At 55.0% G+C, this 22494-nt stretch overlaps 1 protein-coding gene across 1 annotated transcript in view; it reads right to left on the reverse strand.

The window, feature by feature from the left end:
- Positions 1-22077, reverse strand: part of LOC105486748 (elongation factor for RNA polymerase II) — an 84836-nt gene extending 62759 nt beyond the window's left edge. Inside the window, exon 1 of the mRNA XM_011749833.3 lies at positions 21883-22077. Within this exon, the coding sequence (XP_011748135.1) occupies positions 21883-22017 (135 nt within the window). The 5' untranslated portion in view covers positions 22018-22077. The remainder of the gene's footprint in view (positions 1-21882) is intronic.
- Between the last annotated feature and the right edge of the window lie 417 nt (positions 22078-22494).

The following is a 22494-nucleotide window of genomic DNA, read 5'->3' on the forward strand; positions in this document are numbered from 1 at the left end:
ATATGTCAGCCAGGCGCGGTGGCTCATGCCTATAATCCCAGCCCTTTGGGAGGCCGAGACAGGCCGATCACCTGAGGTCGGGAATTCAAGACCAGCCTGACCAACATGGAGAAACCCTGTCTCTACTAAAAATACAAAATTAGCCGGATATGGTGGCTCATGCCTGTAATCCCAGCCACTTGGGAGGCTGAGGCAGGAGAATCGCTTGAACCCAGGAGGCGGAGGTTGGGTGAGACGAGAGGGCACCATTGCACTCCAGCCTGGGCAACAATAGCACAACTTGGTCTCAAAAAAAAAAAAAAAAAAATTCATCCATTGGAAACAAATGTGCCACTCTGTGGGGTGGATGGGGCACTGAGAATGGGGGAGGCTGCGGGTGCGGGGAGGCGGGGAGAATTATATAGGAACTCTACCTTCCACTCAACTTTGCTCAGTATTGGCCAGAGCCAACCTGGATCACTAAAACTATTTCTTTCTGGCCTGAAATTAGATTTTGAGAAGGGCTTCATAGTAGCAGGACATGACGGGACCCTAGGGCAGCCGCCTCCGCTAGAAGACAATCCAGAGGTCTATTGAGTTAGGAAGGAAAAACAAAACTGTCTTTCTGATGCCAGGCAGCTGAACTCAACGGTGTGAGACTGCACAGTACCATCCAAACTCCTGGATTTCTACAATTCTGGGAAAATAGAATTGGCAGTGTCACGACCAGGACAGAAGGTCTAGTTTAGCTTCAGGGACCCTGTGAGACCCTCCCCAATGACCAGCAGCTGGGCCGGCCTCTCAGGATATTGCTGCCCCCGGATGGGTAGACAGGCTGGGTTAAGAAGAACACAGACAGCTGGGTGTGGTGGCTCACGCCTGTAATCCCAGCACTTGGGAGGCCGAGGCACGCGGATCGCTTGACCTCAGCAGTTCGAGACCAGCCTGGACGACATGGTGAAACCCTGTCTCTCTTAAAAATACAAAAATTAGCCAGGCGTGGTGGCACACGCCTGTAGTCCCAGTTACTCAGGAGGCTGAGGCAGGAGAATCGTTTGAACCTGGGAGGCGGAGGTTGCAGTGAGTTGAGATCATGCCACTGCACTCCAGCCTGGGCAACAGAGCGAGACTCCTCCAAACAACAACAACAAAACCTGCACAAACATATGCACTAGGGACAAAATTAAAGGCTGGCTCCCTCCTGCATGCCACCCTAGGCCACTCATACTCAAGCCCAGGATGCCAGGAAGGAAGGCTGGCCTTAAAGCTGAGGCAGCTCTTGAGGCAGTGTCATGGCCTCTCCTACCTGCAGAACCCAGCAGCACACTTCACCCATCCCAGCACGGATGGGAGGGCTCAACAGGAATGACACAAGGGCCACCAGCGGCTGCTGGGAATTGAAAGCAAAACTTCTGTCTTGGGGCCCAAGAACTGAGATCAGAAGATTCACTTCCAACTCATGATCTGCCATTTAAAAGCTGTGTGACCTCAGGAAGACACTTAACCTCTCCAGGCTTTGTCACACAGGGCTGATTTTCTAACTTGCAAGGCTGCTGAAACAATGTATTAACAGCACAAACTGGACTCTACCATACCTGTGACCTCCAGTATCTGCCTGTAAGCTTCTAAATGCTGGAAATAAAGCAGCGTTCTTTAAAACAAAACAACACAACACAAATACAAGTCCTGCCATGAGCAAGGGGGCAAGGCCTCGGGGCCCCTGCAGACTTCCCAGGGTTGGGGAAATGGTCCCTCAGCCCACCGTGTGGCTGTGAGTGATGGACCTGACACCTGACCTCATCAGTTTTCTCATCTGTAAAATAGGAATAACCCCATCCTCCCTTTCAGGAGCCATAGTCAGGGTATGAGTAGCCACAGTCACACCACCTCACGGCATCTGCTCCCGAGCCAGAGGAACAGACGGGGCACAGGGGACAAGGGCTGGGAGAAAGGACACTGGGGGGCTCTGGGCCCTCTAGGAGAACCCACCAGGGATGGCTGATGGGACAGGCCCCACAGTGGAGGAAGAGCAGGGCCGAGGGAGCCATCTGACCACAGAACATGCTCAGTGACCTTTCTCAAAACTGCATCAATGGCCGGGCGCGGTGGCTCAAGCCTGTAATCCCAGCACTTTGGGAGGCCGAGACGGGCGGATCACGAGGTCAGAAGATCGAGACCATCCTGGCTAACCCAGTGAAACCCCGTCTCTACTAAAAAATACAAAAAAACTAGCCGGGCGAGGTGGCGGGCGCCTGTAGTCCCAGCTGCTCGGGAGGCTGAGGCAGGAGAATGGCGTGAACTCGGGAGGCGGAGCTTGCAGTGAGCTGAGATCCGGCCACTGCACTACTCCAGCCTGGGCGACAGAGCAAGACTCCATCTCAAAAAAAAAAAAAAAAAAAAAAAACTGCATCAATGACCCCAAATAATATTCAGCAAAGTGAGAGCAAACCCATTAAGTGCTTAAGCAAAGCATGAGGCCAGGCATGGTGGCTCACACCTATAATCCCAACACCTTGGGAAGCCAAGGCAGGCAGATCACTTGAGGCCAGGAGTTAGAGACCGGCCTGGCAAAATCCCATCTCTACTAAAAATATAAAAATTACCTGGGCATGGTGGCGGGTGCCTGTAACCCCAGCTACTCGGGAGGCTGAGGCAAGAGAATTGCTTGAACCCGGGAGAGTTGCAGTGAACTGAGATCGTGCCATTGCACTCCAGCCTGGGCGACAGAGCAAGACTCCGTCTCAAAAAAAAAAAAAAAAAAAAAAAAAGTGAGACCACCAGCCACGTTCCTGTTCCCGCCTTCCTCACTCCTGAGACAGGTGTGACCATGAGGCTTCCTGAGCATATCCTGAGCATAAATGAACCCCACTAGGCTGCACCAAGCGCTCTTCAAGAGGTCCACTTCTCCCGCCACTTTCACAGCTGCTCCATCAACAGGCTGCTTGCGACATTTGAAATCTTGCACACAGAATCCAGTTTTCTCCAGGCAGGACCTGGCGCAGCTTCATTCCCAGAGAGTCCATTCTCACAAAAGGAGAGACGGGAACTGAGAACTTCCTTCAAGGAAGCAGCTGTGTGTTGGCGCCGATGGAGGGGTCAACTGGTCCCCTGGGGAGGTCGGCACAACTCTGGTGCCCTGCGACCTCTTAGGGAGCCCTCCCTGTGCCATGCCTGGGGCAGCATGGCAGATGGTGGTCTCGGGCTGAAACACACCATGTGTGTAAAACAGCTTTGGGAACTGTCAGGGGCCTTACAAAGCTTACTATTTTTCAACTGAAAAACACTGCTTTAACTTTTTAATACATCACTGAGGTACACTGAAGCATACCCAAGACTCTCAAAAACAGCCTAAGATGGTTTGGGTGCTTCAAAACATACCAGCCAATGTGCACACAGATCACACTCAGGAAAGTGAACACATGGCAACTGCTCGCCAAATTCAACTCCACAGAGTTGACTCTGACTCCACAGAGCAGAACCTGCAGGGAAGGCAGGCCAACCTCCAACCACTGAACTTGGGCCAAAACTCACAGCGGGAGAGGCAATGCTGTCCCATCCCAAGCATGTGGGCGCACACCTGGGAGAAGAACGAGCAGGCCAGGACACTGTTCTCGCCATCTGCATCAGCAGGCAGCAAGCGGCACACCTCCAGGGGCCATGCAGACAACCTGTGCCACAGCAAACCCCACTCCGCGCCAAACCACTCAATGGGAAACAGTGGTGAGCACAGCATGGACCACAGAGAGTAACACAAGTGGGCAAAACACACGAGAAGCCACCAGGCAGACCCAGATGACAGCGAGATACCATGTGTGCCCAGCACCAAATTAAGAGGAATCAAAAATTAAGAGGAATCAAATTAAGAGGAATCAAAAATCCAGCTGAGCAAGAGGATGTGGGAAAGGGCCTGGGATGGGTCCATTGTCGGCGAAGAGGGGCCCACGCCTCTGACAATGAGGCGGACCCTCCAACCTGCCACACACCCTTCCAGGCCAGCCGGGGCCTTGGAGTGAGGAGCCACTGGGAGGAGGGAGCAAGACACTCGTTCATGGCACAGCCAGCTCAGAGCCGGACAGATGAGACGGAGGCCAAGCCAGGGGCCGGCTACTCAGGGGAGCACACGAGGACAGCCAGAATTCATTAGGACAGGATCTGCCCAACCCCAGGCACTTCCTACTGGTCCATCGGACACACCTGGCTGGGGCCCAAGCGGTGGTAGCATAACATAAAAGCAAAAGAAAGTTGAAACCACCGATCCAGGCAAATTCGGACTCTCCCACAGATGGTCCATCCTTGGGGAGCATCTCCCCCACATCCTCGGCCTCCAGCTACATGTCTGAGGGTGGACAGGAAGGAGGTGAGGCAGCATGGGCACCAGTGATCAGGGCAGCCCTTTCCAAAGAAAGGCCCTGAGCAGAGTCAAGAGGAAGGGGAGGAAACACTGGAGCCTGGCGGGCAGGTCCTGGAGCCTCATGAGGGTGGTTTGGGCTCAGGAGACACACGATCAGGAACCAGGAGTCACCCCCACAGAGTCCCCAGAGGTTGCTAGAGTGCATCCCACAGAGGCATGAGCAGCACCTGGCATGGGGACAAGGAGCTTACAGCAAGTGGGAGATGCTCTGATGCTCCACACTCAGCTGCCCGGTGCCCCACAGCTCCACGGGGCCGGAACACCCAGGAGGCTCCCAACACCACAGCCGGATAGCCCATTGAGGATGCACACCCCCAGTCCAGCACCCAGAGGTGAATGAAGGATTCCAGGACAGCAAGAGAGAGACATGACCACCCTAGGGTGGGCTGTGGGAACAGCTGTGGATACAGAAAGGCCCCCTGGAGCCATCCTCCGCGGAGAGCACCACCTACATCTTCTGAGTTGTGGGCAGGCCAGGAGTAGACCAGGAAGGGAGGGAGCTGTCCCAGGTGAGGGCCAGGCCTGTGCTGACTGTGCCAGAACCCAGCAATGAGCTCACCTTAGTCAATTCTGCCAACAGGCACCCCCACCGCCAGGGAAATCCTGCAACCAGCTGCATTAGGAGCAGACATTTACAACTAAAAGGTCAAATGTCCCCAACCACAAAAGTCCCAGTAATCCGCACACAGGGCTTCCCAAAATCCCATCTCTGAGGGAAGACAACTGAAGAAACCAAGGAGGAAGAGACAGTGTTTAAACAAGAGAGAGGGCCCAACGACAACGGACACCAGACACCTGCCACTTGTCATGCTGCAGATGCCAGGAGGAGGAGTGGGAACACGGGGTGGCAGCATGGGTTAGTGTTCTGCAAAGAAACCCAATGACCTTCCTGTTTTTGCTTCTGAGACAACTTAGGGAAGAAGTTTTGGGCCATCAATGCAGAATCCAAAAGCCCCTGTCTGGGGAAACCATGGGGCCACCTGGCTGGGTGTGCCAATGCCCAGCAGAGCTTCGGTTACTAACAGGGCAGGCCAACGCTCCAGGCAGGCAGCTCGGCACTTCCAGTGGCTGCACACCCACCACACACAGGCACAGGGCTGGGTGGCACTGCCCTGTAGAGCTCCCTGGTCACTGCCAGAGTGGCTCCCTATTACCTGCTTATTTTATAAAGAGGCACTTTATAGCTGGTTTAATGTGGTGAAACAGGAACCTGACTTAAAAAGAAAAGGGAACCCGCACTGTGCCAGGCTGGCACCTAGTGCAGGGACATCCCTGTGAGAATATATGGTCTGGAGAGTATCCCGTGGTGCCGCCCGCCCAGCAGTCAGGGCCATGGGTGTCTTTATGGCATCTGGGAGGGAGCACCCCCACCCTGGGGTGATAAGTGGGATAAAAAGGAGGTGACAGAGTTTTTCTGTCTTATTTTTGGAAAAAGCATCTGGCAAAGCTGGAGAACAGCAAGGGAGTGAAGCAGACCCATGCGAGTGAGGGAGCCCCAGCAAGGCAGGGGCACGTCTGGCTAGGCTCTGAGGAGCTGAGCTGCCCATACCGGGAATCTCAGGCAGGACGTGGGCTCTTGGAGGTGACAGAACAGACAGAACAGGCTGTTGCAGGACACACGTCCCTCCTCACCCGGCCCCACCACATGTTCATCTAGTAACAGTTCACCAAGTGAGCTGATGTGGTCCCAGACACCCAGAGCTCAGGGGACACGCAGAGTCACGGCTGCTGAGAACTCAGGGGCTGTGAGGAGATGTCTGAGCAGTGGTGGGAAGGGACGGGAACCTGTCACTCTGGCTGCCTGGCACCAGCAGGAGTGGAGAGTGGGCTTTTCCAAAGCACCCACCCAGGGCTCAATAACACCACCCTTCCTTGGGTCCTGCTGAGTTTCTCTTCTCAGGGAGCCTTCCCAGCTGCAGGCTGGATGAGGGTCCATGGGAATGTCACTCTTCACTCCTGTTCAGAATGCACCTGGCTAACTGGAGTCACACCTGGGGGCCTGGCTGCTGCCCCGCCAAGGTTAAGGACACACACTCTGGCCAGACGCTAGGTCTGATCCCACCCGTATCCATGTGGACACCCTGCTCACCCACATCCCCCCGCCTGATCCGAGGGGCTCACTGAAGCACCGACTCCTCGGCATCCAGGGAGGCCTCACCTGGTGGCTACAGCATGCAGAGGATCTGCTGGCCGTCACGGTGGGTGCAGGGGTCACCTGTGCTGGCACCCCTGCCAAGCATGCATCACTTCATTTTGGCCTCCTCGGCCACTTGTGCCAACAGGCCAGGGACAGCACAGAAAGGCTGGAGGGGTGAGGCTGAGGAGGTGGTGAGGTGGGCAAAGGGCATCTGTCAGCCATCTACCCAAGGGTGTGCTCACACACAGAGGCCACTCCTGCTCTGTTTTTTCAACGTAATCTGTGACTTTCAGGATTACCCACATCTCAAGGCACATCCTGATTGAAATCCATGACGCGTGACTTGCTTTGCTAAATTTCCCCTATATTTTCTACAGAGCTCAGCATTCTTCAACTCCCATCTGAAATTGCCATGTACGTCTGATCCCTGTCACGTTCATCTCTGCCTGGGAGGAAGGGGAAGTAGCTACGGGCTCCGGAACCTGCAGTCTGGGTCCGGTCATCAGAGCAGTGATGCTCTCTGTCATTGGTCAGCAGAGGTCAGGCCCACCTATAAGGCCTCAGGAGAGCCTGGCACCGCCCACAGGGTGGATCAATGGATTAATAAGTCACAGCAGAAAAGTTGAGGCTCAACTTTAAATAAACAGAACTCTCCCAGCTGCATCCCTGCCAAGACTCGAGAGTGACACTGGCACATGAGCTGTGTCTCCCCCCACCAACACACCCCATGGGCTATCATGAGAAACACTGCGTATACTAGAACCTGTTTACTCTGGGACACTCTCCATGGAGCCCTGCCACCACCTGTCCAGTGGACAGTGCCTGAGGGACACACAGCCCCCGCAGCCCTGAGCACCCGAGGAGGCAGCTGGCCTGGGGATGTGTGATGCCTGCATACAGGAGCTCTCAGTCCACAGCTCCAGTAGAGGCAAAAACTCTTGCCTTGTGGAGACAACCCAGGCTTTAACTATTCTGGGCTGCCAGGGCTGTGGGAGCAGCAGGTCAAGGCTCAGGATATCTCACCCTCCTGCCATCATGGCCAAACCCCAGGGGACTGAGAACAATGGGCAACTTCTGTGTGCCAGAAGGCTGTGACATACCAGGACATCGGGGTAACACAAGCCACTGTCCTGCAGCTCCCACTCCTCTCCCATCCTCTCCTACCCTCCCTTCTCCTCCATGGTGTGCTTTCTTCCGCATCTGCCATACCTCGCCCAACGGCAAATGTAATCCCAACTAGTTAGGCTCTTGTTAGGACTGAAGATAGCTTTTGCTATTCTTCCCTACTCAATTCTTCATCCTAAGGATGCTGTGGCCAGTCACACCCTCCCACGGGTGAGGGCACCCAGCGGTAAGCCCCAGTTACTGCCATTAGTCATCCCACTTCCCAGGTAGGCAGGAAGGCACGTGTGCAGAGCACTGGGTAGGGCCATAGCACCTGTGCCATGCACACACACATGCTCTTCACCTCATCCAGAGCTTCCTATGTTTTGGTGCTTCAACAGCCCTCAGGAACGCGGGCTCCTCACTATCAACTAGCCTGGGAGAGAGCTGGGGTTTCTGTAATGGGAAAGGGCTGAGCTGGGAAAGGAAACAGTGTGTGCCTGGCACCCTGCAAGCCACCCAGGGCACCAGGCACACACAGGGGAGGGGAGAAGAGGATGGGAGAGGAAAGGGGGCCATAGGACAGTGGCTTGTGTTCCTCTGATGTGCCAGGACACAGCTCCCTGAACCCCGAAACACCCCACGGACAGGAAAGCAAACTAAGGAGAGGTGAATGTGTATGGCAGGAGGGGCTGCAGGCACTGACCTGACCTCCCACCCACAGGATGACCCCGCACTGCAGAGGGAGAAACTGAGGCCCAGAGGGTGGCACCACTGTACAGTCAGGTACTCCCGCCCTGTGTCCTGCTCTGTACTTCACACACCACCCAGCACACGTGGTCAACACCAGTGAGGCAAAAGTGGCAGCCTGGGCCCCCCATGCTGGCCCTCAGCCATCCCTGGGACAACAGTTTAGACACCAGGAGCTCTGCCCCTAGGCCCACTGACCCAGCCTCCCTCCAAGAGCTGGGTGCCCATGTGTGCCCAGGATGCTGCCCCTGGGACTCAGGCCACACCGCACGCAGCAGCTGGGTCAGCAGCCTGGCTTGGAACCAGCCCCCCACAGTCAACGTGGAGACAGCCCTGCTGGCACCACCTCAGGCCTGGACCCTGTCTCCCACACCCTCCAGCGACCTGCCTGGGCCACCCTCCAGGAGCGCCTGCTCCTAAGTCGCCACCCACAGTGGAGGGACACCTGTGCTGCTTCAGAGCAGACCGTGGCAAGTTACCCTCTCCCCCAGGGAGAAAGGGATCCAAAGCCCCTGTGCCTCTGGGGTGCAGCATCAGCCCAGACTTCTGCTCGGCTGGGTGCCGTGGCTCACACCTGTAAGCCCAGCACATTGGGAGGCCAAGACAGGAAGATCATTTGAGGCCAGGGGTTTGAGACCAGCCTGAGCAACACAGAGAGACTCTGTCTCCATATAAATAAAAAATTAGCCAGGTGTGGTGCCACACACCTGTAGTCCCAGCTATTTGGGAGGCTAAGGTAGAAGGATCACTTGAGCCCAGGGGCCAAGGCTGCAGTAAGCTATGATCACACCACTGCACCCCAGCCTGGGTGACAGAGCAAGACCCCATCTGAAAAAACAAAAGCGGGCTGGGCGCGGTGGCTCACGCCTGTAATCCCAGCACTTTGGGAGGCCGAGGCGGGCGGATCACAAGGTCAGGAGATCGAGACCACGGTGAAACCCCGTCTCTACTAAAAATACAAAAAATTAGCCGGGCGCGGTTGTGGGCGCCTGTAGTCCCAGCTACTCGGGAGGCTGAGGCAGGAGAATGGCGTGAACCCGGGAGGCGGAGCTTGCAGTGAGCCGAGATCGCGCCACTGCACTCCAGCCTGGGCGACAGAGCGAGACTCCGTCTCAAAAAAAAAAAAAAAAAAAGAAAAAAGAAAAAACAAAAGCGGACTTCTATTCAACAGCATGTAAACCTCACCTTGCACACCTAGGAGTTTGTTACCCTCCTCAGCTCAGAGATTAGAGGGAACCCTCCCCACAGAGATGGTATGATCAGAGCGCCAGGGACCCTGTCTCATTGATCCTCCGCTCTAGGCCAGTCATCACCTCAGAATCCTTCTCAACGCGGCTCCACTTCCTATCTACAAGGAGCTGGCCTACAAGATGGAAGCGATTCCTACATCATGGGGTCATGTGGCTCCAGGCACATTGCCCTCGACCAGCAGGACCCTGTGCACAGGTAAGAGAGCCAGGGCAGCCTGGAGATGAGCTGGACACAGGCTGCCAGCACTGGCTGTCCTCTCCCACTTGCCAGATCCAGTGTGAGCTGAGCACATTTCACTGGAACAAGCAGGCGTCTGTGAGCATCCAACTCCAAAAATAGTGCCACCAGGAGAGGAAGGAACATGCTCTTCTAGCTGCACCCGGTCCCTGCCCTCAGACACCTCCCTGCACGGTCTGTGCCTGGCCTGTGGCAGTTCAAGGGTCACACCCAACTCTGAAAAGGGAGAGATAACATCCCCAGATAAGAAGAGTGAAAACAGGCCAAGTCCGCTGCCAGAGCCTGGCCACAGACCCACAGCCCCTTGGCAGAGAACTGCCCAAGAAGTCCTCCTCTGAGTCTTTCAGGCCACTGATATCTAACAAAGAATCTAATCTGCACACGGCACTTGCCCCAAGCTAAGAAAGTTCTGCAAGGGTCTCCTACGTCTCCCCAGCCCAGGGTAAGCTTGCTTCTGTGGAGGGAGATGCCTGCCTGCCCAAGTCCAACACCACTGCACACCGAGCCAGTCTGAAGCCACCATGATCTGGCTGTTCCTGGTTTATGGTGTACCTCCCTGCTGCGAAGCAGTGGGCCATGTGAGGGCAGGGGCTTCATCCCTCCAGCTTCCTACACGAGAAACACTCCCGGAGGCAGCTGAACCCCCACTGGGTACAATCCCTCTGTGTAGGAGATTGCACTGTGTAGGTTGTGCCCCACTGCACAGCCACGCAGCTGAAGCTCAGGGACTGCATTCAGAGCTCAACTAGAATCAGACACAGGTTCTGCAGGCCCCACTACCCATCTGGAGGCAGACGCCTGACCCCCAGCTCCATCCCCAGAGATGAGGATGCAACAGGCTGGTGCTGCCTCCATGCGGCAGCTGCTTCCAACTCCACGAGGGACACACAGCCAGCCCTTCCCATCCAGGCTGCGCATGACTGTGTTTTGTTTTCAATTCCAAAGGTCACATACAGGTCACAAATAAAGAGACCAGTTCCCACTGGAAGCTATGTCAGGACTGACGCAGTTGCTGAGAAAAACTCCTGGAAAACCCAGGGACTCCCATGCAGGCTGAGAAACATTTTGAGTTTGCATGAGATCAAAATAGGAGTCACAGCTGAGTGTGGTGGCTCACACCTATAGCACTTAGGGAGGCCAAGGCGTGAGGATCACTTGAGGCCAGGAATTAGAGACTGCAGTGAGCTATGATCACACCACTACACTCCAGCCTGGGCAGCACAGCAAGACCCTCTCTCTAAAAAATTAAAATTAAAATAAAGTAAAATAAAATAAAATAAAAATAATAAAATACAATACAGGAGTCAGCAGCCAAGACGGTAGCCTGTCCCAGAGTGGATGCCCTCAAGTTCAAGGTTTGACATCATATGCACTAACTGTGTGACCTCAAGTTAGCCATTATCTTCTAGATGTCCTATTAGTGAAATAAAGGGGCCAGAACAAAAGGATCCTCCAAAGTCTCAATGGGCTTTGGCCAACAGCAAGGCTTCACAGGGCTGCTTGGCACTGCACAGGGGCCTGGGAGCCCAAGGCCTGAGCCTGGCCCCAGGACAGTGGTTCCAGTACACATCAAGTCTTCCTACCACACACCCAGCTGGACAGCCTACACACCCAGCTGGACAGCCTAGACAAGCGGCCAGCAAGCTTCTTTTGTGAAGGGCCAAAGAGTCGGTATTTCAGGCTTTGTGAGCTAGACAGTTGCAGCCTTGGCTGCCGTCACAGGGCAAGAGCAGCTATAAATTACAGGTAAGCAAGTGGGCAGCTGTGTCCCAATTAACACTTTCTTTACAAAAACAAGTGGCAGGCCAGAGCTGGCCCTTTGGCCACAGTTTACCAACATGCTATAGTCTCCAGGGTTGCTGCTGAAAAAGATCACACCACAGCCCACTTTGTCCGTGTCCTAACAAGGCAGCAAACCTTGTTGTGGGGATAGGCAACTATGGCAGTGACCCTAGGCAGACCTTATAGGCTTCAGTTTCCTTGAGGACACAAAAAGAGACCCTGTGAGACACCTCTACCACTAATTCCATGGGGAAATGGAGCAAACATGAGGTGGACACAGCCCAAATTCCCCTCAAGATCTCGGGAATATTTCAGAGAAGCTGTGAGCAGGAGCATCCACCAGGGCCCTTCCCCACAGCAGCCAGGTTGGAGGTCCTGTGAACCAGGCACCCTGATGCAATTAAGCAGGCATCCTCATCATCACAGTGCCTCACTGAGACCCTAAGGTCACTCCTTCCAGGTGGGGGGGCTACAAGATCCATAGCAGGAAGCTGAATGTCCCCCCAAAAATCACTGTTTTAGGAAAGGAAAAGGGAACTTACCAATCCAGCTTATCCTCCTCAGGCCTGTGGGAGGAGAAGAGGCCACCCCAAGCCCTTTGGGTTCCTGGTGGGGAGTCACCCTTCTGAAGGAAGGACAATGTGATGGGGTGGCTACCCCAACTCGTCCCCTTGGCCCACAGGCGCCCTCCAATCAGCCTACTCTGGATAGAGGGGCCCGATCTCAGGTCTCCAGGGTAAGCACAGATGGAGACACAGGTCAATGCTTTCCCCTCTCCCCTCTCCCCGTCTCTGATGGCTCACACCTGTAATCTCAGCACTTTGGGAGGCCAAGGCGGATGGATCACTTGAGGCCAGGAGTTTGAGGTCAGCCTGGCCAGCATGGTGAAACTCTGTCTCTACTAAAAATACAAAAAACTGGCCGGGCGCGGTGGCTCAAGCCTGTAATCCCAGCACTTTGGGAGGCCGAGACGGGCGGATCACAAGGTCAGGAGATCGAGACCATCCTGGCTAACACGGTGAAACCCCGTCTCTACTAAAAAATACAAAAACTAGCCGGGCGAGGTGGCGGACGCCTGTAGTCCCAGCTACTCGGGAGGCTGAGGCAGGAGAATGGCGTGAACCCGGGAGGCGGAGCTTGCAGTGAGCTGAGATCCAGCCACTGCACTCCAGTCTGGGCGACACAGGGAGACTCTGTCTCAACAAAAAAAAAAAAAAAGAAAGAAAAAAAGAAAGAAAAAAAAAAAACTTCACAGGTTGCTTTTAAAATAGGAGTTCAGGCCAGGCCCGGTGGTTCACGCCTGTAATCCCAGCACTTTGGGAGGCCAAGGTAGGCGGATCACAAGGTCAGGAAATCGAGACCATCCTGGCTAACACGGTGAAACCCCGTTTCTACTAAAAACACAAAAATTTAGCCGGGCATGGTGGTGTGTGCCTGTAGTCCCAGCTACGCAAGAGGCTGAGGCAGGAGAATGGCGTGAACCCGGGAGGCGAAGGTTGCAGTGAGCCGAGATCGCACCACTGCACTCCAGCCTGGGTGACAGAGCAAGACTCCGTCTCAAAAACAAAACAAAACAAAAAAACAGTTCAGTGATTCCACAAACTTGACCAGAACTCGAAGCCCCATCCCTTCAGAGGGTTGCAGGAGTCACAAACACATCTGCTGGCCTGGCTGCCTCAGCCAGGAGCTGTGTCTCCACTTGGCCAGGAGGGTCCAGCCCTGGAAGATATAATTAGCATCAGACTCCGGGGCCCACTGCCAGGTCAGAAGGAGGTGGGAGGTCTCCAGGACGCTTTTATCTGGGGGAATAGTCTCCCTGCGGATGGTTTTTTTGGATACCAGCTTTTTTCATTAAAAAGCAAAGTGACGGCCGGGCACGGTGGCTCGCGCTTGTAATCCCAGCACTTTGGGAGGCCAAGATCAGCAGATCGCCTGAGGCCAGATCGCCTGAGGCCTGAGACGAGCCTGACCACATGGAGAAACACTGTCTCTATTAAAAATATAAAACGAAGCCGGGCGCGGTGGCTCACGCCTGTAATCCCAGCACTTTGGGAGGCTGAGGTGGGCGGATCACGAGGTCAGGAGATCGAGACCATAGTGAAACCCTGTCTCTACTAAAAAAAAATACAAAAAATTAGCCGGGCGCGGTGGCGGGCGCCTGTAGTCCCAGCTACTCGGGAGGCTGAGGCAGGAGAATGGCGTGAACCCGGGAGGCGGAGCTTGCAGTGAGCTGAGATCCGGCCACTGCACTCCAGCCTGGGCGACAGAGCGAGACTCCGTCTCAAAAAAAAAAAAAAAAAATACAAAACGATTAGCCAGGCGTGTTGGTGCATGGCATGCCTGTAATCCCAGCTACTCGGGAGGCTGAGGCGGGAGAATCGCTTAAACCTGGGAGGCGGAGTTTGCAGTGAGCCAAGATCGCGCCATTGCACTCCAGCCTGGGCAACAAGAGTGAAACTCTGTCTCAAAAAATAAAATAAAATAAAATTTTAAAAAGAAATAAAAAGCGAAGAGACAAAATAACCACGTCATGGCCATCTCTGTCATTCACTGCATCTGCAGGTCACAGGCCATTTGGATGCATTGTTCTGCGTGTCCCTTTGGACTCCGTGGCTGACTACATAGGTGAGACTGAAGACAACCCTGTTCATGAGATTCAGAGACCAAGGAGAAAGTGTGACAACTTAATTCATCAAGGCAGAAAGCACAACGGGAAGCAAGGCCCTAAAACAAAGGACACAGAAGAGGCCAACCCCAAAAGGTTCAGTATCAATCACAAGTCTGTGCCCTGCCAGGTGCCTTAAACAAGGCTGATGCCCCCTAAGAAGCAGACCTCTGAAAACTAGGGTCTCTTCCCTGGGCAGCTGCTTCGAGCCCAGGGCTACGTGGAACACAGAAGCAATCTTGTCAGGCTGGCGGGTTCCTCCCTCAAGGTCTCCCGGGCGGGATGTCACAATCCGGGTGTGATGTCAAAACTGCTTCAAAGGTGACGAACTCTGGCCTTGGCCGTGAGTCAACAGAGGGGTGGGTTTCCGAGTGAGCGCTGCCTGCTGTTTACACACAATCACAGCCACGGCAACCAGCTGGAAGCACAGTCAAGGGTCACAGTGCCGAGGGCAGAGCTCGGTCCCTCACACACACTCTTGCCTGCCTCCTGCAGAAACCACCAGCTTGGGCCCACAGACTCAAGCTGGCTTGTCCTCTTCTAGCACCTTCTGGAAGAACCCACCTAGAACCACCAAATGCTCACCTTGAAATACAGCGGCAAACCATACCCCGGTGCACCAGTGGGCCACTCCTGATGCCCCCTGGCAGCCCACCTGCTCCACCTCAGTCCATCCAGTGGCCATAGCCCTTAGAGGTGGAAGAGCCCAGGCCATGACACCCGGATTCTGGGTTCTCAGCTACTTCTCAGCTGGGAGATCCCGCCTGGTGATTCAGCCTCTTCCCAAATCTCCACCCATATCCTCACCTGAGAAACAGGAATTGCTCCCACCACAGGGAAGACGGGTGATGAAATACAGTACCGTGGGTGGCACAGCCAGCACTGGTGGGGTGGGGCACCCTCCACAGGTGTAGGTGTCCATCACCTTTCCACTTTCTTGGGGGAAGGGGTACAGCACAGCCAGCAACTGGAGGAATCTCCTCAGTCACTCATGTCACCAAGCTTCGAGCCTCTTGGGGACGCGGAATGTTGTATTTAAGCGGGGCTCAGGACCCCAGCGTGACTCCCCTTCAGAGCTGCGTCCCCTTCAGCTCAAGCCCCCTGCAACCTCACATGAGAGCTTGGCGTGGGCACTCAAGAGACGGTATGGGCCAGTGAGGACAGCCGAGTGCCCTCAGACAGGTGATGCCACCCCTCAGAGCCACATCTGTCCCTGTCATGAAAGGGGACCATAAAACTTGCTCTCCCGGCAAGTAGTCAAGATGATGTGCACCCATGGGAAGGGATGGGGGTCTAGCCCAGGGCCAAGAGGGGCAGCACTAGCACTAGGTCTCTAAAAAAGGCCTTCTCTGAAAAGCAGGCAGGGCTGGCAAGAAACTGCCCTGCTCAGAACCAAGGGGGGTGCCCACCGGGAAGGGAAGACAAGTTGGGCCTCTGGGGCCCTGCTGTGGGAATGGATCACAGGCTAAAGTAAGGCTCCTCCTGCCACCAGTGCCGAGGATGACATCCATGCAGCCCACCCACTTAGCAGCAGACAGTAGCCCCCAGCACAGCTCCAGGGCCACCCAGAAGCGCCCAGTACTGGTGACAGGCCTGAGGCCCAGCACCTCTCTACCTCCACTCCCTTCATACCCTTCCCTGGGAGAGCATGCCAGCCATGCCTGGGACCCTTCCCCCAGCAGACTGCAGCTCCGTGTCACCTGCTGGAAGCACCCACTGACTGCCCCACCTGTACCCCTCACCATCACTAACGTTGACCAACAGCGAGTTCCTCTTGCTAATTTCTGTGCCATCCTTCCTGTTCATGAATTCTCTGTCTCCTGCCACTAGAATGTCAGCTCATGACATGAAGGGCCCATCTCAATCACTAGTGGGTATCCGGACCCCGAGCCATGTGCACTGACCAGAGGCTCAATCCTATTGGGTTAGATTAGTGATCCAGAGTCTCCCACCGGCGCTGTATGAACCTCCAGGCAGGGACCAGCCCCCCAGGAGCCAGCTCTGGGTATGTTCACTAAGGGCTCAGAGGACAAGAGGGGTCAGGTTATTCTCCTCCCAAAAGGAAGAGAATCTGGAACTCAGAAAGGGTCAGGCACCAGGATCCTCACAGCCCTGAGAGAAGGATCTGGAACTTGAGGGAGCAGGTCAAATACTGCTGACCCCAGTTCTGAAAAGGATTCGGAGATGGGAGGGTCAGGCACTCACCCATGGCCTCAGGAAGCAGGTAGAGCTGAGATTCAAATAGAGAGAGGCTCTAATCCCTAGGCCTTATGAAGCCCTTCCTGGGCCCTCAATTTTTTTTGAACAGGGTGCTCCTCTCCACCAAGGAGCTTGTGATCCAGAAGAGGTTATTCAGCAACAGAGCCCATGCAAACCCCTAATGATGAACTACAACCCAAGTGCCCCTGGGAGGGTTACTTCCTCAGAGTGACCAGAGGTTACTTCCCCACGCAGGTGAGTGACACTGTATTGGAAGGAAGGGGTGTGTCCATGCTTCCACTCTCCCCTCTCCCAGAAATCACTCATCAGAGCAAACCGGGAGATCCACAAGAACAGCCACCTCACAACCATGAACGTTTCGTTTTGTTTTCTTTTTTCTTTTTATTTTTTTGAGACAGAGTCTCGCTCTGTCGCCCAGGCTGGAGTGCAGTGGTGCGATCTCGGCTCACTGCAAGCTCGGCCTCCCAGGTTCCTGTCATTCTGCCTTAGCCTCCCCAGTAACTGGGACTACAGGCACCCACCACCACACCTGGCTAATTTTTTATATTTTTTTAGTACAGACAGGGCTTCACTGTGTTAGCCAGGACGGTCTCAATCTCCTGACCTCGTGATCCGCCTGCCTCGGCCTCCCAAAGTGCTGGGATTACAGGCGTGAGCCACCGTGCCTGGCCGTCATTTTGTTTTCTGACACAGAGTCTCCCTCTGTCACCCAGGCTGGAGTGCAGTGGTGCGATCTCGGTTCACTGCAACCTCCATCTCCCAGATTCTCCTGCCTCAGCCTCCCAAGCAGTTGGGATTACAGGCACGCATCACCATGCCTGGCTAATTTTTTTGTATTTTTAGTAGAGACAGGTTTTCACCACATTGGCCAGGCTGGTCTCAAACTCCTGACCTCAAGGGATCCTCCCGCCTCAGCCTCCCAAAGTGCTGGGATTAAAAGAGAAAGAAAAAAACTGGGCCAGGCACAATGGTTCATGCCTGTAGTCCCAGCACTCTGGGCAGCTGAGGTGGGAAGATCACTTAAGCCTGGGAGTTGGAGGCTGCAGTGAGCTATGATCACACCACTGTATTCCAGCCTAGGTGACAAGAGTAAGACCCTGTCTCAAAAAAAAAAAGAAGAAGAAAAGAAAAGAAAGAGAAAAACTAGACCAGACACGATGGCTCACTCCTGTAATGCCAGCACTTTGGGAGGCCAAGGCAGGAGGATCACCTGAGGTGAGGAGTTTAAGACCAGACTGACCAACAAGATAAAACCCTGTCTCGACTAAAAATACAAAATTTGCAGACCACGGTGGCGCATGCCTGTGAGCTCAGCTACTTGGGAGGTTGAGGTTGCAGTGAGCCGAGATAACGCCATTACACTCCAGCCTGGCAACAAGAGTGAAACTCTGTCTCAAAAAACAACAACAACAACAAAACTAGGCCAGGCACGATGGCTCACTCTTGTAATTCCAGCACTTTGGGAGGCTGAGGCAGGCAGGGAAATCACTTAAGCCCCAGAGTTTGAAACAAGCCTTGGCAACATAGTGAGACCCTGTCTCTACAAAAAAATTTAAAACTTAGCTGGGGCAGTGGTACACACCTGTGGCCCCCAGCTACTCAGAAGACTGAGGCTGGCTTGAGCCTGGAAGTTCGAGGCTGCAGTGAGCTATGATCACGTCACTGCACTCCAGCCTGGGCAACAGAGCAAAACCCCGCCTCTAAAAAAAAAAAAAGAAAAAAAAAAAAAAAGGGCCCAGCGTAGCGACTCGGGCCTATAATCCCAGCACTTTGGGAGGCTGAGGCAGGTGGATCACTTGAGGGGTCAGGAGTTTGAGACCATCCAGACCAACATGGTAAAACCCCACCTCTACTAAAAATACAAAAATTAGCCAGGCATGGTGGTGTGTGCCTGTAGTCCCAGCTACTTGGGAGGCTGAGGCAGAAGAATCACTTGAACCCGGGAGGTGGAGGTTGCAGTGAGCTGAGATTACACCACTGCAATCCAGCTTGGGCAACAGGGCAAGATCCTGTCTCAAAAAAAAAAAAAAAGGAAAGAAAAACTGCATGAAGTCCAAGGTAGAATGAGAAGGCCAGCAGCTACGGGTATTGCTGCGCCTTTACCTTCCACCATGCTGCTCCAGCTGGCTACCAAGTCAACACCAAAGCCCTCTGGGGAGAGAAAACAGGAGGGCTTCTACCTGGGCTGTTCCCAGAGCTAGGATTACCTGCTCCTAGGAGCCAAAGAGAAAGTTCCACAACAAGTTCCCTTCTAGCCCCTGCCACACCTGAATTTGTAAAAGCCTCTTCGTAATTAAAAACAAAAATTGGCCGGGCATAGTGACTCACGCCTGTAATCCCAGCACTTTGGGAGGCCGAGGAGGGCATATTACAAGGTCAGGAGATCAAGACCATCCTGGCTAACACGGTGAAACCCACCTCTACGAAAAATACAAAAAATTAGTCGGGGCTGGTGGTATGTGCCTGTAGTCCCAGCTGCTGGGGAGGCTGAGGCAGGAGAATGGTGTGAACCCGGGAGGCGGAGCTTGCAGTGAGCTGAGATCTTGCCACTACACTCCAGCCTGGGCGACAGAGCAAGACTCCGTCTCAAAAAAAAAAAAAAAAAAAAAAAACAGCTAAAAATAAAAGCCCTCTCCAGAAGTTGCAATTGGCAAACTATGTAACCACAGCATGGGGAATAGAAAACTCTTGGCCGGGCGCGGTGGCTCACGCCTGTAATCCCAGCACTTTGGGAGGCCGAGGCGGGTGGATCACAAGGTCAGGAGATCGAGACCACGGTGAAACCCCGTCTCTACTAAAAATACAAAAAATTAGCCGGGCGCGGTGGCGGGCGCCTGTAGTCCCAGCTACTCAGGAGGCAGGAGAATGGCGTAAACCCAGGAGGCGGAGCTTGCAGTGAGCCGAGATCGCGCCACTGCACTCCAGCCTGGGCGACAGAGCGAGACTCCGTCTCAAAAAACAAAACAACAAAAAAAAAGGCCGGGCGCGGTGGCTCAACCCTGTAATCCCAGCACTTTGGGAGGCCGAGGCGGGCGGATCACGAGGTCAGAAGATCGAGACCATCCTGGCTAACACGGTGAAACCCGTCTCTACTAAAAAATACAAAAAAAAAAACTAGCCGGGCGAGGTGGCGGGCGCCTGTAGTCCCAGCTACTCGGGAGGCTGAGGCAGGAGAATGGCGTAAACCCAGGAGGCGGAGCTTGCAGTGAGCTGAGATCTGGCCATTGCACTCCAGCCTGGGCGACAGAGCAAGACTCCATCTCAAAAAAAAAAAAAAAGACAGAAAGTGGCCAAGCCACTTAAATTACCAGACAGCTTTTTGAGAAAAACCCGAGTTTGAATCACCCCAAAATATAATCCAGCCAGCCAAGTTGCTCTGGATGGCTTGGAGAAGTTCTTCTAGGGAGCCCCTCCTGGCTGGTCAACACACTGCCCTACACAGCTGGGCTCCGAGAGTAACAGTCCACAGTAACCTTCACCCTAACATGAGGAAGATCCAGCTTAGAGAGGGGATGTAACCAATACCCTAAAGTAAAAATAGCTGTGTGACAGCATGAGGTGGACACACAGGCAGATCTTCTGTACTGAAGCAAGCAAGAGCAGCATCAGAGAGAAGGCGGAGCTCCTGGTTCCCAAAGCGCAGAAGACAGTGGTGACCAGGTACCAAGTCCATCGTAGTTACATGACTCATGATCTCTCCCCCAGCTGTTTCTAGGAAAGCCTGCCTTCCTGCAGGACAAGTCAGAATCGCTCAGGGAAAAAGACCCAGGGCCAGAATTCTACCAGGAAGAGAGGCTCTGGCTGGTCACGGGCCAGTAGCTGCTGTCGCTGCCACCATCTCCTCCTCACCTGCAGGGGCGCCTTAGCCTCATCTTGGGGAGTCTTTTTGACAAGGTGCAAACTTGCTCTTCCGAAAAAAATGAAATCTTCATTCTATGAAGGGGAAAACTGAGACACCAGGACAGGGAGGAAATTACCCAAAGACATGGGAAAGAAGCACGGAAGGGGTGGGCACCGGGAGAGCAGTGGAAACCAAACAGGGGAAGAAATTCTCGGCTTAGCTAATGGAGCTGAACAAGTTCGGGGCAGGAAGAAAGCCACATTCCTTCCTAGTTAGTCTCCCTCCTCACCCGCCCGCGGCACCCCCCCACCACCACCATCACCAGTATACACAAACACACACATGCAGGGAACAGGGCTCTCTGAGTCTCAGACTAGACCCACCCCCACTCCCTTTAGGGCTATGAAGCCCCCAATTTCCAGATAAGGAGTTACAAGGTTCCTAAACCACTTCCCCTCGGGACGTGACCACTGGTCATCTGCAACTTCTGACCCAGCACAGACGCGGGGCGGGGGGGGGCCCATGACACAAACAGAAATGAAAAAGGCAGGTTTCTGACCACGGCCCCAGATGCGCCCCAAAGTCAGGCCCAAGAGAACATACACGGCAGCCTCCCCTCCCCACCACCAGCCAGGTGGCAGAACCGAAACGCCTCAAACTTCCCCCAGATGGGCCCAAATCTGCCTCTGAGAAGTTCCAGAGTCAGCGGCCAGATGTGGTAGCCAGAGTTTCCTCCCGGGTGGCAGGGATACCCCTACATGTGCCCTGAGGAAAACATCACAGCCGCCCCCAACACTTCCACTCTCCAAGGGTGTACGGAGAGACAGGGTGTAAGGGGAAGGGGAGCAGAAAGCTGGGACAAGCTGTCAGTTTCTGCCCAAACTCCCTGTCCCAAGAACCAACGTGGCCCAACCTGAGGGGCTTCATCGGAACGCGTCAAAGCCGGCCCCCAGCTGCAAACAGCCTCCCACCCAGACAGAACAGGCCCCCACAAGTGCCCCGCTGACCACCCCCTGCCAGGCACACAAACGATCGTTGCTTCCCATGAGGACAGACACAGTCACCCCCACCAACGGCCCTACCCGGGCCCCAGATGGAAAAGCCCCCACCTTCCCCCTATCACGGTGCCGAGACCGTGCGGCCCACCGCCTCCTCGCCCCGCCGCCAGGTGCGCAAACTGGATCCTGCTCAGGTGCGGGGCAGGCCAGAAAGGCCCCGTACGCCGCCAGGTGCCTACACCGACGCCCTCCCGGCCCGGCGCGCGAGTCTGGGCTCCTCAGCAGCCCCGGGCCGCCCGCCTGTATTGCCTCCTAGTGCTGAGAAGGAACGCGGTTCTCAGCGCTCCAGGCCGGACGGGCGCCCACTCCGCGCCCTGCCGGGCCAGGGACCCGCGAGCAGCACCACAGACCCAGCGTCTCCGAGCCCGGACTCCTCAGTGAGGGGCGCGCGAGGCCGGCCCGCGCCCCGACGTTCCCCACTGGCGCGCCGGGCGCCATGCCACTCACCTGTCTGGCGCGGTAGCTCTCGAAGGCCCTCAGGGCACTGTCGGTGAGCTTCACGTGGAACACCGACACCTTGCTGCCGTCGCTAACCCGCCCGCACGACAGCCCGTAGCTCCTAGCCTCCTTCAGCGCCGCCATCTTGCGACCATCTCTCCCCCGCGCCCCCTTCCCGGCTCCAGCGCCGACGCGCCGGCCACGCCCCGCCCCGCCGCCCGCTGACGTGCTGCATTATTCATGAGACGCGGCTGGCCACGCCCCCCAGAGTCCCACGAAGCCAACAGTCGCCGGCGTACCGCCAGGCAGCGTACTGCATTATTCAGGAGACGCGCCTGGCCACGCCCCCTGCGGGCCCCACAAGGCCCACAGTCAACGCCCCAAGTTGTTGCAAATTCATAAGGCACTGATAGCCCCGCCTCTTCAGGCCCTAGAGGCGGCCACTTCCGTGAACGAACTCCGCCTCAACACGCGCACCCCTCCAGGCCCCACCTCCATAGTATTATACATAACCCTGACTCAGCCAGGCGCGTCAAAGCCCCGCCCCGACAGCCGCTGACGTGATGCATTATTTATGAGATCTCTACAGTCTTCCGTCTTTGGCTTCTGTGGAAAGCCGCA

This window comes from Macaca nemestrina, chromosome 20 (assembly GCF_043159975.1).
Source record: "Macaca nemestrina isolate mMacNem1 chromosome 20, mMacNem.hap1, whole genome shotgun sequence".
NCBI classification, from domain to species: Eukaryota; Metazoa; Chordata; class Mammalia; order Primates; family Cercopithecidae; genus Macaca; species Macaca nemestrina.